The 16,246-nt window shown below is 48.1% G+C and overlaps 5 protein-coding genes across 5 annotated transcripts; 4 read left to right on the forward strand and 1 right to left on the reverse strand.

The window, feature by feature from the left end:
* Positions 1 to 525: 525 nt before the first annotated feature.
* ASPBRDRAFT_269395 (putative nuclear envelope pore membrane protein) lies at positions 526 to 4,659 on the forward strand. The gene is made up of 4 exons (XM_067622315.1): positions 526 to 639; positions 712 to 1,178; positions 1,235 to 1,383; positions 1,447 to 4,659. Exons 2-4 carry the CDS (start codon positions 744 to 746, stop codon positions 4,457 to 4,459), a joined length of 3,597 nt encoding a protein of 1,198 aa, XP_067485632.1. The 5' UTR covers positions 526 to 639; positions 712 to 743; the 3' UTR covers positions 4,460 to 4,659.
* A 199-nt stretch (positions 4,660 to 4,858) lies between these two features.
* ASPBRDRAFT_25974 (rRNA-processing protein UTP22) lies at positions 4,859 to 8,209 on the reverse strand (the record flags this gene model as incomplete). The annotated part of the gene is made up of 1 exon (XM_067622226.1): positions 4,859 to 8,209. One exon carries the CDS (start codon positions 8,207 to 8,209, stop codon positions 4,859 to 4,861), a length of 3,351 nt encoding a protein of 1,116 aa, XP_067485633.1.
* A 1,466-nt stretch (positions 8,210 to 9,675) lies between these two features.
* On the forward strand, positions 9,676 to 12,230 carry ASPBRDRAFT_37632 (cystathionine gamma-synthase). Its single transcript, XM_067623766.1, has 4 exons — positions 9,676 to 11,185; positions 11,278 to 11,461; positions 11,517 to 11,559; positions 11,641 to 12,230. Exons 1-4 carry the CDS (start codon positions 9,844 to 9,846, stop codon positions 11,758 to 11,760), a joined length of 1,689 nt encoding a protein of 562 aa, XP_067485634.1. The 5' UTR covers positions 9,676 to 9,843; the 3' UTR covers positions 11,761 to 12,230.
* A 306-nt stretch (positions 12,231 to 12,536) lies between these two features.
* Positions 12,537 to 13,603, forward strand: ASPBRDRAFT_37633 (mitochondrial 54S ribosomal protein mL58). The gene is made up of 2 exons (XM_067623767.1): positions 12,537 to 12,589; positions 12,680 to 13,603. The coding sequence occupies exon 2, from the start codon at positions 12,765 to 12,767 to the stop codon at positions 13,368 to 13,370; it is 606 nt and encodes a 201-aa protein (XP_067485635.1). The 5' UTR covers positions 12,537 to 12,589; positions 12,680 to 12,764; the 3' UTR covers positions 13,371 to 13,603.
* A 362-nt stretch (positions 13,604 to 13,965) lies between these two features.
* On the forward strand, positions 13,966 to 16,194 carry ASPBRDRAFT_37634 (M20 family dipeptidase). Its single transcript, XM_067623768.1, has 5 exons — positions 13,966 to 14,014; positions 14,151 to 14,182; positions 14,241 to 14,308; positions 14,373 to 15,490; positions 15,563 to 16,194. The coding sequence occupies exons 1-5, from the start codon at positions 13,983 to 13,985 to the stop codon at positions 15,744 to 15,746; spliced, it is 1,434 nt and encodes a 477-aa protein (XP_067485636.1). The 5' UTR covers positions 13,966 to 13,982; the 3' UTR covers positions 15,747 to 16,194.
* The last annotated feature ends 52 nt before the right edge of the window (positions 16,195 to 16,246 follow it).

Consider the following 16,246-nt stretch of genomic DNA (forward strand, 5'->3'; position numbering starts at 1 on the left):
TGGAGTAGATATCATCCAGGGTCGGTAATACTACAGAGGCGAAAAAGTGAACTTGTGAATGACATTATAGGAATTGAAATTATCATATTTTCCGTTACATGCCACTACGGTCTATGCCAGATAGTCATATTTCACTCCGTACACGAAAGGTGTTAGTTACTACGGGTGTTACCATTTACTTGAGTCTGCTGTAGTTAAGCGACACGCGTCTGGAAGCGCGCGCTCTCCTAACAGTACATAGAGTAGTTAGTAGTACGACTTAGCGAAAGCATCCAATGGGCCTGCTTCCGCCGCTCAACACGTGATCTTCATACATCATTTCGGGATCCAAGCTGCAAACTGGAGCACTTCCGACAGCTAAAAAGCCGGACCCTTGCATTTCTTATTTTGTCTAGGTTCCCCCAATATTTTACCTCTTATTGTTCGGGACTTTCCATATTGTCCATTTGTCAGATTGTAAAATATATATATAGGTTTACGCGACTACGTCATTTGTGTGCCAAAGCTCTCTTCCACTACGCGATTAGCCTGTTTCTTTTCCCTCGCGCTTTCTTTCCTTTCGCAACACGCAACGGCTCAACAACAAAAATACTTCCCCAGCGAATCCAGAACAACAGCCAGCTTCAGCAACTCTCGTGGGTAACCAAGCCATCTTCCGCGAAGCATTTTTCCTAGAGCACAAAAAGCTCACCCTATTACTTTTCACTCTAGGTCTTTGTATGTTTTGATGACCGCAGCATGCCATGAACGGTACTCCTCGACTTCGGTCTGCTTTTCCGCAGACACCACAAAGGACCCCGAAGATAAGAGACTTGAGCTACTCCACAGCTAAATCGAAACCTCGGGATTTGGAACCGACGAAGACTCCCTCTAAGACACTCGTACAAGATGCCAATCAACCACTCATACCCGTTGGAACTATAGATGCCCCGTCGCAGCGACTTTACGTTGCGGCTTTCTATGTCGCACTGAATGCCTGGCGAGTATACGAATCCTGGACGGCATCTGACGACTTGGATTCGACCTGGTTATTCCTCAAATGGGCTGCTGTCGACGGTGTCTTCCTCTTCGGTCTACAGGCATTGCGCATTCCGTGGTTAGAATGGGCTTTCCCCACTACACTCGCAGTCTTCATTATCCACGTTGTCGGCAATGTATTCCTCATGTTTCGAATTCCTGTATGCTTCTTCTCGTCGCCGAACTGTAACAAGGAACTTGCTAACTTGGAAATCAGATCCCGGTGGGGGCATGGATCGCTGGCATGATCAAGTTGGCCTACGATAGAGAGCTATCCATTTCTGAACGAAGTGTGAAGCCTGGGGATATCATTCACAATGCTTCTCTTATCTTAGGAAAGCAGATCGTTCATATACTTCCAGAAGGGTGAGAACCTGCTTAGGATGGTGAATAATGTATTTCTTCGAAGCCGCTAACAGAATCATGCAGTTCGGCTATCCTAAACCCAGATCAGGTACCACTGTGTATCGATGCACAAAGAACGGCGATTGATTTGCCGATCCGAGTCAATCAAACGGATCCTATCCTCATCGAGTTATTACGTCTGGATTACGACACCGGCGCGAATGAAACAATCACCCTATCATCTAAGCAGCTGAAACAGATGAAGAAACAGGCGGAAAAAAGGCAACAAAGCTCAAGTTCAGACCTTCACCGGGATCTTCTATATTCAACTCGGCGACCGGGCATATACCGCCTGCAGAGGGTAGTAGATGAGTCTAATCTCGATGTACACATGCGCTCGTCTGACGCTCTTGTCGTATCTTGTCCTCGGGCGCTGGTCAAGAACTCGCACTCTCATAAATGTCGGGGAGAACTGTCAAACTTGATACTAGCGGTCGAAGGCACGCCGCCATTGAAGATCAAGTACAGCAGACAAGTGAACCACCTTGACCGAGGATTCTCGTTCCAAAACATCCATCCCGATAACTTGCGCTCGCCGTTGTTGGGTCAGAGGAATTCCGGTATTCTTTTCAATCTCAGAGAACCCGAAGTCGCCTGGGCTCAGAGCCAAATGATCGAAGTTCCATTGAATGAATCACTGAATGTAGGCGGAGAGTGGCTCTACAGCATTGAAGAGGTACACGATGGTGCAGGAAACATTGCAAATTACTCAGCACTTCCGGATGTCTTCGATCGCTCGTCGACCAAGTCTTTATCACAGTGGCATCAATTTTCGGTACACGAGAGGCCGCGGCTGTCTTTGACTGGCTGCAATGACCAGAGCTTCCTAGAGGTTGCACGGGGTGACAGCATTGACCTTCCTTTGAAATACCACCCTTCTGGTCAAGGCTACGGCGATGATGGGCCCTTTTCACTGGTGTACTCGTTCAGCGGCAACGATCAAGAAAGTTCGAGTGACCAGCCTAATAAAGTGCGTCAGCTCACACTCAAGAGTCTCGACCAGAAGCCTCAGATCAAGGATCCGGGTTGGTACAGCTTGAACTCGGTTTCGAGTCTATACTGTTCTGGAGAGACACTGGAACCCTCGTCTTGCTACCTACGCAATCCTCCTGAACCAGAGCTGGCTATCAGGTATGAGAAGGTCTTTGACAAGTGCGCTAATAACCCCGTCGGTCTACTCGTTGATCTGGACCTCACTGGATCACCTCCTTTCAGGGTTAGGTATGTTATTGAACACTCGAAAGGCGTGGAGACAAAGTCCCAAACAATCGACGGCCTACGTGCTCAGCTGGATTTTACCCCTTCAGAGGCAGGCTCTTATCGTTACCGCTTCTTGGACATCGCGGACACTGTCTATGCTCCGCAATCCCTCAAGGACAAAGTACCCGTCCTAGAACAAGATGTGAAGCCTCCAGCTTCTGCTCATTTCCTCGGGTCCAAGGAGGTTCGCAAGGCTTGCTTTGGGGAGCCAGTGTCCGTGGATGTAGCCTTCTTGGGCGAAGCGCCATGGACACTGCAATACGAGCTCGTTCACAACGGCAAGAAGACGAAGTATTCCTTGGTTTCAGACAGTGAAATGGCCACGATCGTGACTGATAAGCTCGTCAGCGGTGGAGAGTATGCCATTGTGCTGACCGGCGTCAAAGATCGTTCCAATTGCAAGCGGACTCTCAGGGACACTATCAAGATTGACGCTCGCTCGAAGCCACCTCACGCATCTTTTGGCCAGATTGAAAAGAGCAGGAAGTACCTGGCTTTGCAAGACTCCAAGCTTGACATTCCGGTCAGGCTCAGTGGAGAGAGGCCATGGAACGTCAGATACCGGAATTTGGACACCAATTCTGCTGTTCATGAAAAGACATTCTGGCAAGAAAATAGCGTGCTGACTGTCGCTCAAGAAGGGCGGTACGAACTCGTTGACGTTACTGATAGCTCCTGCCCTGGCTCTATAGACCAGTCAGCTAGCGTCTTTGAGGTGTCCTGGATACCTCGCCCTCAGATTACGGCGGTGGACGGTTCTCCGGTCAATGCCGATGGCCACGTAACAAAACGCGACGTTTGTCAAGGCGAGGATGATAGTCTCGAGCTCCGGCTGTCGGGTAGCCCTCCATATGACATACAGTACGAGCAGCAGCGCAAGACGTCTCGTGGCTCACCTTCTGTCAGGCTACAGAGTCTGAAGACAGCTCTCAACGCTGCTTCCATGGAAATGGACACGACGGAAGCTGGTCTCTATACGTACAAGTTTACAGAAGTCGGCGACCATCTCTATGATCATGATCCGCGCAGCCAGCCGGTTGTCGTGACACAAAGAGTGAACCCCCTCCCCTCTGCACGTTTTGACTCGCCTGGTCGGATCTACGGTTTCTGCAAAGAAGACATCAGTGGCGAGGAATTGATACCCATTACTTTGGAGGGCGTGCCGCCATTTTCCCTCGAAATCTCCATCAAACATCACTCAAAGGCCAAACCAGAAATTGTGTCAGTCCCGAACATCAAGTCCAACAGACATAATCTGCCTATTCCACGACGCCATCTTGAGTTGGGTCAACATGTCGTCAGTATTCGCAAAGTGAGAGATGCACGTGGGTGCCAGCAAGAAACCGAATTTGACTCTTCCTCGGTGAGAGTTGCGGTTTCGGACGTGCCCACAATAATACCTCTGGAATCCAAGACCGATTATTGTGTCGGTGAACGCCTCTCTTTCTCATTGTCTGGCCACGCCCCGTTTGACGTGTTCTATACTTTCGATGGCGCGTCCAAAAAGGCTACTTCTAAGACTACGAACTTCCGTCGGATTGCCGAGCGGCCAGGAGTCTTCACCATCACCGCTGTAGGCGACGGCGCAAGCGGAAAATGCAAAGCACACAAGAACATAACCAAGACAATTCATGAGATGCCGAGTGTCAGAATCAGCAAAGGTCAGGTCTCGGTTGTTGATATACACGAAGGAGGAGAGGCCGAACTTCAATTCGAGTTTTGGGGCACGCCACCATTCGAATTCACGTATGTTACTCGTCTTATTCTATTTCTCTAGGATAGCATTATGGTTTAACTAACTACTCTTCAGATATATCCGGAGCTCGAATAGTCGAAGAGGCAGAAAGCCTGAGATACTCGATATCAAGCACGATGTCTCTTATGAGCACACGAAAAGCATCAAAACGTCCGACGAAGGCACCTATGAAGTTGTGGCGATCAAAGATAAATACTGTTCTTTTTCTTCTCAAGAACCGATCGAGAAGACTGAGAAAACAATGGCACGCCCCTGAAATAGAAGGTAGAAGGAATTAATAGGATATGTACGAGTTTGATTCAGCATTTTGTTTTCTTTCCCATGAACTTTTGGCTTTTCCATTCGCAACCGCATTGCAACGGCGCTAGGTATTGAAGTGTACAGGTTAATTCAGAGAATTTATCAACAGCTATTCACGTTCTACTCCTCGGAAGCCACCCCTGTATGCACCTCAATACTGTCCACCAAGTCAGTACCTAGCCTGGCAATCTCGCTTAGGACCGCTTGGCAGTTCACAGACACTTCTTCGTTGGCTCCCGACCCTGGGGGGCATGTTGAGTATGCCAACTTCAGCGTCCAATTCTTCGGTTTGAGGATCTGCGGATTCCAGAGACCGCCAATAACAGTACAGCTTTCGTCGCCGTGGAAGAGAAGCATGTTTGGATGGTAACAAGCCTGCAGGTCACGAGCGAAGGACGACACCATAGCGGGTTTGGCAGCTCGCGCAGTTCTCCGTGAATCTAGATTCTTGAACCTTGTAGACAATGCCAGTTTTTCCTGTAGCAGTCCTGGGCGAATGTTGATGATGAAATCGTAAGGTGCTAGGGATGTATGGAATAGGTCCGACACAGCAAGGCCATAACCCTGCTCACGCAGCAATTTCATGGCCGCTTTAGCCAAAGTGCAAATTCGAGCAGCCACGACCTTTGGGGGCATTTCATGCTGAGTCCAAGTTACGCCATCAGTGTCAATATCGGAAGCAACAAACAAGGCGACGGTATTCATGGCCGGGTCGATGCTTCGCCAGGCAGAAAAGCGAGTCTGGATCGCTTCCATTGACTCCTTGTTCAATTCACCGAAATCGACCATCAAAGGCTCCTGTTGCCAATCCCACCGGGCAAGGACGTGAAGGGTCCTCAAAAAGCCGGCCATGACACTCGAGGGGGTGTCCCAAGGATATGACTGGGTAAAGACACGAACAACCAGTAATTCAATTAACTCCTGGTTGACATATCCTGCGAGCAGGTGGCGATTGAACCAATATTTGACGAGGCGAATTGTTGGCGACAACAGCGGGTAGCGGGTACATAAAGTGCGGATTGCCTGCGTCAGACGAGGTGTTTGGATAAATAGTCGCTTATATGCAGATAAGGCATATGCCACCTGTTGCTTCGCCAGCGGGCTAGCACCTTTCTCCTTCAATTGACGTTCTAGCAACAGCTGCTCGCGCTCATGGTGAATCCTAAGGCGGAAAACTATTCCGGATGTATGAGTGATATCCAAAAAGGAACTATTCAACAGCCCCGTCGACTCGTTTTCCAAACCGACTCTACAGGCAGAAGCAACCCCACCTGACTTCAAAGAGTCACCTATCTTTATGAGAAAGGCGACCTTGGTCATCTGTATAGCCTTCAAATCATCTGGCCACCGGGCTGAGCTCTCAAACTGAAGAACAATGTCCGCAGGATTGGACGCAACCCCAGCAGCACCGTGCAGCCGGAGGGCAGTATAGCGCAGACTCGGGCTAGATGGTGCTAGATGCCTAACAGTAAGAGGAACGCCATCCATTTCTTGGATTGATCTCTGCACCGAACTGAAGGCATCTGTGATCGCTTGAAAAGAGGAGCTCGAGTAAGAGAAGACATCGTCGCCGCCTTCGCGGAGCTTGCTGTCATATTCATCGCCAATGAATACCACGTCGTCTTCAGTGTAGTTGAAATGGCGCCTCAAGATGTACGCCAAGATCTGATACACTATAGATGGGGATGACTTTTCATCAGTCCATACCAAGCTTTCTCGGATGCTACCATCTTTGAAACGTCTGAGTTCGGCCTTCTCTCCCCAAAAAGACCGAAATGATGCTGCTTCTTCTTTTTGTTCTGCAGACGGACCATGGTCGACAACACGCTCAGCGTTGTCTGTGTTGAAAGTCAAACCCACAAAGACACCTTGGCTTTCAGGTTTGTAATTCGGCTTTGCATCTACCGCCCAGGGCTTGGAAACGTCCCCGTAGATATGTATGAGATCCGCTCTGTCACCAAGTGCTCTAACAATCACGTCATATACCGCATTCTGGCTGCGAAGGTTCCGAAGGATGTTTGCACTGTCCGGCGCCGGAAGCTTGACAATGCGATCAAACCTCAAAAGAGGTTCGTTTACTTTGATAATGAAAACCTTGTCAAAGTTGTCATCGCGAGACTCATTCAACATGCGAACAGTAGTGTTTGCTTCACGGCGAAGAAAGGTATAGGACCAAGGGGCCATCTTATAAAGGACATTCAACCCCCGTTTGCCATCATATAGAACTGGAACACCGTCAGGGGAAGATATATCCGTAGCAGAGAAGAGCAACGGAATGGTCAGGTCCCTTCCTGCAATAAATTGAAGGGTGGCCTTGAATAGCTGGTAGCTACTGTATGATTTTAGCAGAACGGGCTTGCCGTTGGGACCTCCCCCTTCGAAAAGGAGAGCCATAAGCGCTGTCCATTCGAAACCACCAAATCCACCCTTATACGGCGACGAGCTCAGTCCCCGCTGTCGGAGCCACGTTCGGCCTAAGATGCATGCATCCTTGAATGATTCGCAATTTCGAGCAGCATTGTAGAGAAATTTGTGATATTGTGCCACTGCAGCCTCTGAACGAAGAGTAGCATTGTAAAATGGTGTGGACTCGTGAGACACAGGCGCATTCGTTGAGCCTTGGCGAATATTGTTCTTCGATGGTAAGGTCCGAGAAATTGGGTTCAGGGAGTCTTCAATGGCCGTAATTATACGAATCTGAGACTTTGCAGGCAGGTATCCCTTATTTTCGGTACCATTAGGTTCCAGCAGAATAACAGGACGAAGGCTGTCACCATCCTGAAGCCCAAACTTGACTGTGAGATTCAATCCCTCCGCCTCCCTAATCCCAGCAGCAAGGCACGCGATGTAATACGCCCTCTTGTGAAAATAGCGGTAGTTCACATAGTCCTTTTCCTGGAACAGAGTACTGGGCATCGTGACTGCCAAGTCCACCGTCAACGGTGCATCGCTTTTGGCACCTGTTCTTAAAGAAAAACTTCCGACCACGTTGATATTCGTTGGTTTCGAGTATGATACGGTGTACTTCGCATCCTTCGCCGGGCGAGGTTCAGGAAATGGAACGGTAATGCCATACGTGCCACGCAGCTCCTTCTCCGCTTCTAAGGTTGATTTTGGAGGCCTATCTGGAAGACATTCGATAACGCCTTTCAGCTTGTGAAGCGTCTCCTGGAGTCGCGAGACATGCTTATCATAGTTCGGCCTCGATCCATTCAGTAATTCGTCCAATTGTAACTTGAAGAAGGTGGATTTATAGAAACCGCTAGCGAGCGCAAGTTCAGCGGATCGATCGTTCTTTGCTCGCCCGCTAGTGCGCAGAGTAGAAAAGTCGGCCTTTCGAGAGGTCTTCGAGGCATCGCTATCAGTCAGATTATTTCGATTTGACCCTGAATATGCACTAGCATTTTGTGTGCGCGAGGGATCGTCCGGTGAAGGGCTCAGTCTCCTTCTTTTTGCTGCATGGGCCGACATATTTGAAAAGCTTCAGAACAGATGCTCTGAGCGTCAATCAAAGAAATCGTGGGATTTGTGAGCTGGGCAGAATGAAATGGTAGTTATGTAGAGATTACCCTCCCTTGTGATTGGCTAGCTGTCTAAATTAGACTGCAATCTCTGCGTCGTCTTGTTTACCTGCTCCAGTCCTTCCTTTCTCTCTTTTTTTTTTGTAATTTTTGGCCTCTTGATTTTTGACTTGACGGGAAAGCAACGTCCGATCTCCGATACCCACTTCACGTGGAAATGGTTCGGCTGAGTAAGCAGCTACCGGGGGGATTAACTGTCAATTAGTGCAGTTCCCCCAAGTACTGCCATACAAAAGAGGCTTTTCTTAGATTAGTAACTTATCTCAACCACCAGATATCTCTGATGGCTGAAATATAGCATAGAGGCTATATAAGTAAAGATTAATTTTATCAGTCCTCCTCTCAAGGTTTCAAAGCAAGCTGTTATGGTAATAATGGAGTAAAAATCTTCAAGCTATTATAATAGTATGGGAAGTAACCAGAAAGTTCCAAGAAAATCCTATAGACTACTTCTGTCTCTGGTATATCGATATGTTAAGTTGTAAATCAATATCTATACAATAATTGAGATATTATAAATCCGAAAAAGGGTAACTTTTGTATAGTACTACATGGGTGACCGAGTCGGGTGGGCTGAAGTTGCTAGCTGGCAGTGGGTGGTGGTAGAGTAGTACGGAGTAACTACATGAAAGGCATGCGCGCATACTTCTCATGTCCTCTTCTTGATCATTTTGGGGAACCCTTCGAATGAGGTCTTGCTACTGCTATCTATCTACTTACTGATGCTGTGGATTGGGGGTACCTACAGAGGGAGCGCATCATAGTTGTCCCTTTCTTTTACTTATCAGTATAACCTCGATCTATCCTAGTTTAAGAATTTATTAGTGCTAAGTACCCCGCCCGCATACACTGCAAAATTATCCCTTCGATATTACCATGCAGCAACAGCCGAACAGTATCAGTCAACCTCTTATCACCTTTACAATCTAAGGAATAATATAACAGATGTAGAGATAGATATCTTAGGTTCCTAACACTACTATTACTAGGGACTAGGCATGTTGACTACAATAATCCTTTCATAGGTTGTGAGATTTCCCCTGGATTATGTTGGCATTGATCATTGGCTGGACTTCTCTGACGGCAGCGCCGAAATCGCTGTTGACTCATTAGAATTAGTTAGTAGTTAAGTACTTGTGTCCTGGCAAGTTTTCTTAGCATCCACCACTTCGTCAACATTCCTGACACTACATACCTTCCTTTCGTTCGCCTCTGTTTTTACTATCTCTGATATCGTGCCATTTATTGTTGGTGCACAATGATCCAAGACGTCGGAGGCCCAGTCCCTCCTCACACTGATCACGTATGCTCTAACCCCGCGCAACCCCGCCCAGCTTCTATTCACCACCCTCTTAGTTTTTGCCTCGGTCGCTCTTTTGGCTCGGACGAGATGCACAAGGCTTGGAAGAAAATTCAAATTACATTTGGGTTTTACTCACATCGTCATAGGCAGTTAGTGTGTCCCTTCCAACATGGAAAGCGAACGTCGCATACGAGGAAGGAGAGTCGTGGGTTGTGAATAAGATGCAATGTGGATACCCTCGGTTTTTCATACACCCCATCATTCAGGATCTGGCGAGGGAGATCGTACGTCGCCATGGCAGTCCAGAATTGGAAACGGCTATACTTTTCCCTTCTTTCAAAACATCAGGGGTGTGTCATTCGTTTCTCATGGCGAAAATACCAGCCGAGGAATCCTGCAATGTCCGGACAATAGATTTTGCTCTTCCCAATCAAGGCGAAGACGCGTCATCTGGTACAGATTTGATACTATCGTGCGTGATATATCCCATCCAATACGCGCCAATTGTCAAGCAGGTCTGGCAACATACAGGAAATGGAATTTCAAGTAGACGTGCCGAGTTCTGCTTGAACGCATTAAGAGATGGGTTTCTCGTGGAAAGAAAACCTGTAGCTCAGAACATAGCATCGCCGCGGTTTTTCAAGGGGCCCAGGAGGTATCAAGGCCGAGATTCTATAAGTGGAAAGTCTCACGGAAGCGGAACGCACGCACACGACAGTACTACGGGCACAAACACGACAACCCACAGCATGCAAGATGGCCGGGAACATGTCCAGTTCATTGAAGAACGATTCGGTCGGAATCTGAGTACCTCGCTAGCCGGTCAGGCAAGGCTGGCTGTACGACGACGCATTGCGGGCGTTCTGACAGCCGATGTCGAGCTTAGCGAAGCCCTTGAGGAAGAGTCAGGAGAGGGCCGTGTCGCGGGACTGACAGAGTCCGATGTATACCTTTTTCCGACCGGCATGAGTTCCATTTTCAACGCTCATCAGATGTTAATGGCTGCGAAGGGTGAGATGAAGAGCATCTGCTTCGGATTCCCCTATACCGATACCCTAAAGATACTCCAAAAATGGGGGCCCGGCTGTCTGTTCTATGGTCATGGCTCTTCGGAAGAACTCGATGACCTGGAGTCACGGTTATTGAAGGGAGAGAGATTTCTTGCTCTCTTTACTGAATTCCCGGGCAATCCATTACTGAAAGCCCCCGATTTGAAGAGGATTCGGTCACTCGCCGACAGGTATGATTTCTCTGTCGTAGTGGACGAGACAGTTGGGAACTTCCTCAATATCAATGTGCTTCCCTATGCAGATATCGTGGTAAGCAGCTTGACCAAGGTTTTTAGTGGTGACAGTAATGTCATGGGGGGAAGTGCAGTTCTCAATCCTCATGGACACTGTTACGGGTCTCTAAAAAATACATTTGCACGCGAATATGAGGACAATCTTTGGGCAGAAGATGCCGTGTTCCTCGAAAGGAATAGCCGCGATTTTGTATCCAGAATCAACAAGATCAATACAACTACGGAAGACATCACGGCGATGTTGGAGGACTCTCCACTTGGTGAGCTAGCAATCAATTCCTTAAATATCGGTTTCTTGGGAATCATCTCTCAATGTACCGGTCTAATGTGCTCAATGCTAACCGACTTGTAGTGAAAAGGGTATACTACCCGAAGTACAACTCTTCAAGGCCCTTGTATGAAGCATTCCGTAACCAAAATGGAGGATATGGCGGTCTATTTTCGGTTACATTCCATTCAACAGCAGCGGCAGTCGCCTTCTTTGATCAACTCGAAGTACTCAAAGGGCCTAGTCTCGGTACCAATTTTACATTGAGGTAGGTCATCGAAGTATGGGCAAATGCGCGGCAACCTGTTAACAATGATTCCTAGTTGTCCCTACACTTTGTTGGCGCACTATAGTGAACTAGAATGGGTATGTCAACCTCTCCGATCTCCGACACGGCATGGTCTTCGCTCCTAGTGGTGTCAAGTTTACTCATGCTTTTTCGATTAGGCAAGCTCATTCGGTGTCGAATTTGACCTGGTAAGAATAAGTGTTGGCTTGGAAGATATCTCGGATCTTCGCCAGCGATTCCAGCAGGCCTTGAATGCCGTCGCTGGATTAAACGCATAGTGCAGGATTCCTAGAAAAAGTTTCGATAGACTTACGGGGGGCCATGAATCATATGAAGCTACCATACATTTCCCACACCCGTAAGTCCTCGGGTGACTGCACGTTTGGTGGAACACCTAGTAGCTCATTCTCATGGTTGCTGAAAGAAAGTGTGAACTTTCCTGAATCCCATGATAACCAATTAGCCATGGCTTGGGACTCCAGAGATTAGCCTGGTACCTTGAGGAATGTTTACTTTATCGATTTGTCGCCTTTATTCTACCTGTCTACTAGATCAACAACCACTCTTCCAGTATCATATCTGTTGGTATCTTGACTAGAGCCTTCGACAACTGAATTTAGTTCACCTGCATGGCATCCATGGTCGTTTCTACGAGTCCCCGTGGTCAATGATACCTAGTTAGTAGTACAGAGCATGCGTAGCGGCCTGCAATTACGAGTACCAAGCACCCAAGGAGGTGGGCAAACTTGCGGGAAAGCATAGGTAATTGATTGATCTTCTTGGTCGGCCTTCGGAATATTAAGTAGCAATGAGCCAAACGACTTGGTATACTCGACTTGATCTCGAGAGTATATAAAGAACAGCAATGATGATGATGATGATGATGATGGGGACATCAATAATAATAGCAATAGTGGCATGGAAAGCGAAGAGTGAACGGTGTAGATGGGTTTGTACCCACGCATCTATCAGTTAGGCTAGTGCGGCTACAGAGTCACGAGACTAGCAGTTCGGAAAAAGTCGACTTACCCAACTTCGTCCGGTACCTCCCTGCAAACCTCCATTCTGGCTATATTCAATTAATCTTAGGCCTTTGGCATTTTTCTCGTATGTGTTCCACTTTAGTATTCCCTATGTGCTATATCTTTATATCCGTTTATGATTTACTAATTACTCACCCCTACTCCCTTGCACTAGGTACCATCGACAGCCACTTCCTTCTCCAGCTGTAGACGTTCAGTTGCTATCATCTTAGAGCCGAAAAGACTGGAGATTGGTCGCGATGGCGAATTGCCTTGCAGCCACTAGGCGGCCTCTTCTGGCATTGCCATTCCTTCTGCCCACTCCTTACGAGTGTGTCACCCTAGGCTTGCGACGCAATCAGTCTTCATACAGGCGCACAAAGCAGCGTCTACGTGTCAAGCCAGATGCCTCATTCGGCTCTTCTGTGAGCCATTCTCAAGAGGATCACATTATCTACAACCCACCGTCAAGCGCGCCGTCGGTCTACCACACGCCCACTAAATTCTTGCCCTCTGATGATATCCGGAGAAACTTGCGCAACGCGTCTGTGAAGGGCAACAACGCCGAATCGCTTCCTCTCGCAGTCAAAGTTACCACCGAGAAAAAGTATCACCTAAACCCATCAGATATCAGAGAGATTCGCAGGCTCAGGGCCACTGATCCGATGACATGGAGTCGGTTGAAGTTGGCCAAGCGCTTCGACTGTTCCCCAATGTTTATTGCAATGGTCTGTGAGGCTAGTCCAGAGAAAAAGGAAATCCAAAAGCGAATCCTGGAAGCTGTGCAATCAAGATGGGGATCGAAGCGTCGGATGGCCAGAGAAGACCGACAGCTGCGGAAGGAGACCTGGGGAAGGGATCAGTAAAGCCCTAATCAGCTGTCTTTTACCCCGTTTGTCTTTACCTCAGGTGTATCTTTTGTCACGCAAATCATATCGCCTTTCTTAAGATTAGGCGTACCAAACAGACTTGTTAGCTTCCACAACATGCATCACGGAAGCTCAGTTTTTGTATAAAAATCATGTATTCTAGCGTTGTCACTCTTGGGAAATGAAATGTATTTTAGAATATTGGCTGTGTATATTCTTTTCAGTAACGCCCATTTTCTCCCAACCCTTATCGAGGCTAGAGGCCCATCAATGGCTATGAGCGCTTATTTGCGCTCCGGAACGGGTAACCTTCCTACCTAGGTGGGCAGGACGGACAACCAACCGAATGATAGCGACGATACTGTTAGGTAAGTAAACCTGTGTCAACCCAACAAGCAAATCAGGTTACTTCGATTATCTTCCACAGCACAAATGCCCCTCCCCCTCCGTCGCATTGCAACATCGCTTAGCTGGAGGGAGTGCAGATTACATCTGTCATCCCCTGCGCACTTCAAGGATATCCGGGCACCGCGAATCTCTTGCATTCAACATCAAATTCGTTACCTATCTTTTCGCCGCTCATTTTACGGAAACATCAGTGATCCGAAAATGGCACCGCAACTTGAACCTTTCTTCAAGCAGTAAGCCACAGCTCCATTTCACTTGTCCTCTATTCTGTTGCTGCTGTCTTTGCTTCTACTATGGCCATTTTCTTCCTCAGCACGTCCTTCCACGATGAACAGCTGGCTGACATAATTTGGGTGGCTATCTGCGCAGGGTTGACGATCTGTCGGGCTCTTTCATTGACCGTACGTTATACTCTCCCAAAATATTGCCGTTGGTGGCATATCCTCAAATAACTCAAAGGTCTGCGAAAGGCTGTCGCTATCCCGTCTATCTCCGCACAGGATGAGAATAGAAAGGATGTGTTCAAGGTACGTACTGTAACCCAGACCCAGCCCTCATCATTACCTAACTAATGCCCGTTTTCCCCATCAGATGGCCCAGTTTCTCGCTTCCGAGCTTGAGAACTTGGGTGCCGAAGTGGAACAGAGACCATTAGGTAAACAACCCGGAAAGGAGCACCTTGACCTTCCTCCTGTTGTGCTTGCTCGTTATGGTAATGACAAGAGCAAACGAACTATCTTGGTCTATGGGCACTATGACGTGCAGCCGGCCTTGAAAGAAGATGGCTGGGCGACAGAGCCTTTCGAATTGACCGTCGATGGTCAGGGAAGAATGTACGGGCGCGGAAGCACGGACGATAAAGGTCCCGTCCTTGGTTGGCTGAACGTTATCGAAGCTCATAAAAGGGCTGGTGTTGAGTTCCCGGTTAATCTGCTCTGTTGCTTTGAGGGAATGGAGGAGTATGGCTCAGAAGGGTTGGAAGAATTCATTCATACCGAGGGCAAGGAATTCTTCAAAGATGCGGATGCCGTTTGCATCTCGGATAACTATTGGCTTGGGACCGAGAAGCCTTGCTTGACATATGGGCTCCGAGGCTGCAACTACTACTCTGTGAGCGTCTCGGGCCCTGGTCAGGACTTGCATAGCGGCGTCTTCGGGGGCACAGCCCACGAGCCGATGACTGATCTGGTTCATGTGCTTTCTAAACTTGTCGATTCGCAGGGAAATATCCTGATCCCTGGAATCATGGATCTTGTTGAGCCCCTTACAGAGGAAGAAATGTCTCTGTACCCTGGCATCAACTACACTATGGATAACCTCCACGAGTCCTTGGGCAGCGAGACAAGCATTCATTCCACCAAAGAGAGAACTCTCATGGCAAGATGGAGGTATCCCTCTCTCTCTCTTCATGGCATCGAGGGCGCATACTCTGCCCCTGGCGCAAAAACAGTAATCCCAGCGAAGGTCATCGGCAAGTTTTCAATCAGAACTGTCCCGAATATGGAAAGTGAGGATGTGAACAAACTCGTTTTCGATTACGTCAAGGCAGAATTCGCCAAATTGAATAGCAAGAACACGCTGGACGTATGGCTCCAGCATGATGGAAAGTGGTGGGTTGCTAGTCCGAAGCATTGGAACTTCTCGGCTGCAAGCAAAGCAGTGAAACAGGTGTTCGGTGTTGAGCCAGATATGACCCGTGAGGGTGGCAGGTATGTTTCCCGGGTTACATTCGTCATCTATCAACCACGCTATACATAATCCGAGACTAATATCCCATACAGTATTCCTGTCACACTAAGCTTCGAGCAAGCTACAGGCAAGAATGTCCTCCTTCTGCCCATGGGCAGCTCAACTGATGCTGCTCATTCGGTCAACGAGAAGCTTGATAAGAGGAACTATATTGAAGGAATCAAGTTGCTGGGAGCATATCTGCATTACGTTGCGGAAGAGCCTATGAACATCTAATCCTATGATACCTTGGAGGCGTTCCCAGTCATGCAGTCCATGTGACCCTTCTCCCCACTCACTCGCAGTGTGAGACTATCCAATGATCGGCTTACTTGTCCTCTTCCGGTGGGACTTTCAAGGCACCTGGGGCCTCAGGACATCCTTAAATGCTTGGGGCCCTCTACATACCTAGGGATCATTCGCTCCAGTATAATTGTATCTTATGGGAACAAAACGAAAGCGACCCTGTAGCATCGCAGATTCTGAGGTATTCGCATGATAATAGAAGGCATCGATCGCCAATTATCCTTTTGAATCTAAGCTAGGCAATAGCAAGATGGTGGTTAACCTTACGCCCCAATAGGGTCGTATCCGAGAACTGTTTGGAAGTAAGCAGGCAGTGAGCGACTTGATAATCTGCAGATAATTAGTGCATGCAGCTAGCCCCGTAAAAAGTAACAGCACGGTGTGAATAGTCGCCGGCTTTGTTAGGTTTGTTTCAGTTTCCTCCCGAAACG

This window comes from Aspergillus brasiliensis, assembly GCF_001889945.1.
Source record: "Aspergillus brasiliensis CBS 101740 unplaced genomic scaffold ASPBRscaffold_1, whole genome shotgun sequence".
Taxonomy (NCBI): Eukaryota; Fungi; Ascomycota; class Eurotiomycetes; order Eurotiales; family Aspergillaceae; genus Aspergillus; species Aspergillus brasiliensis.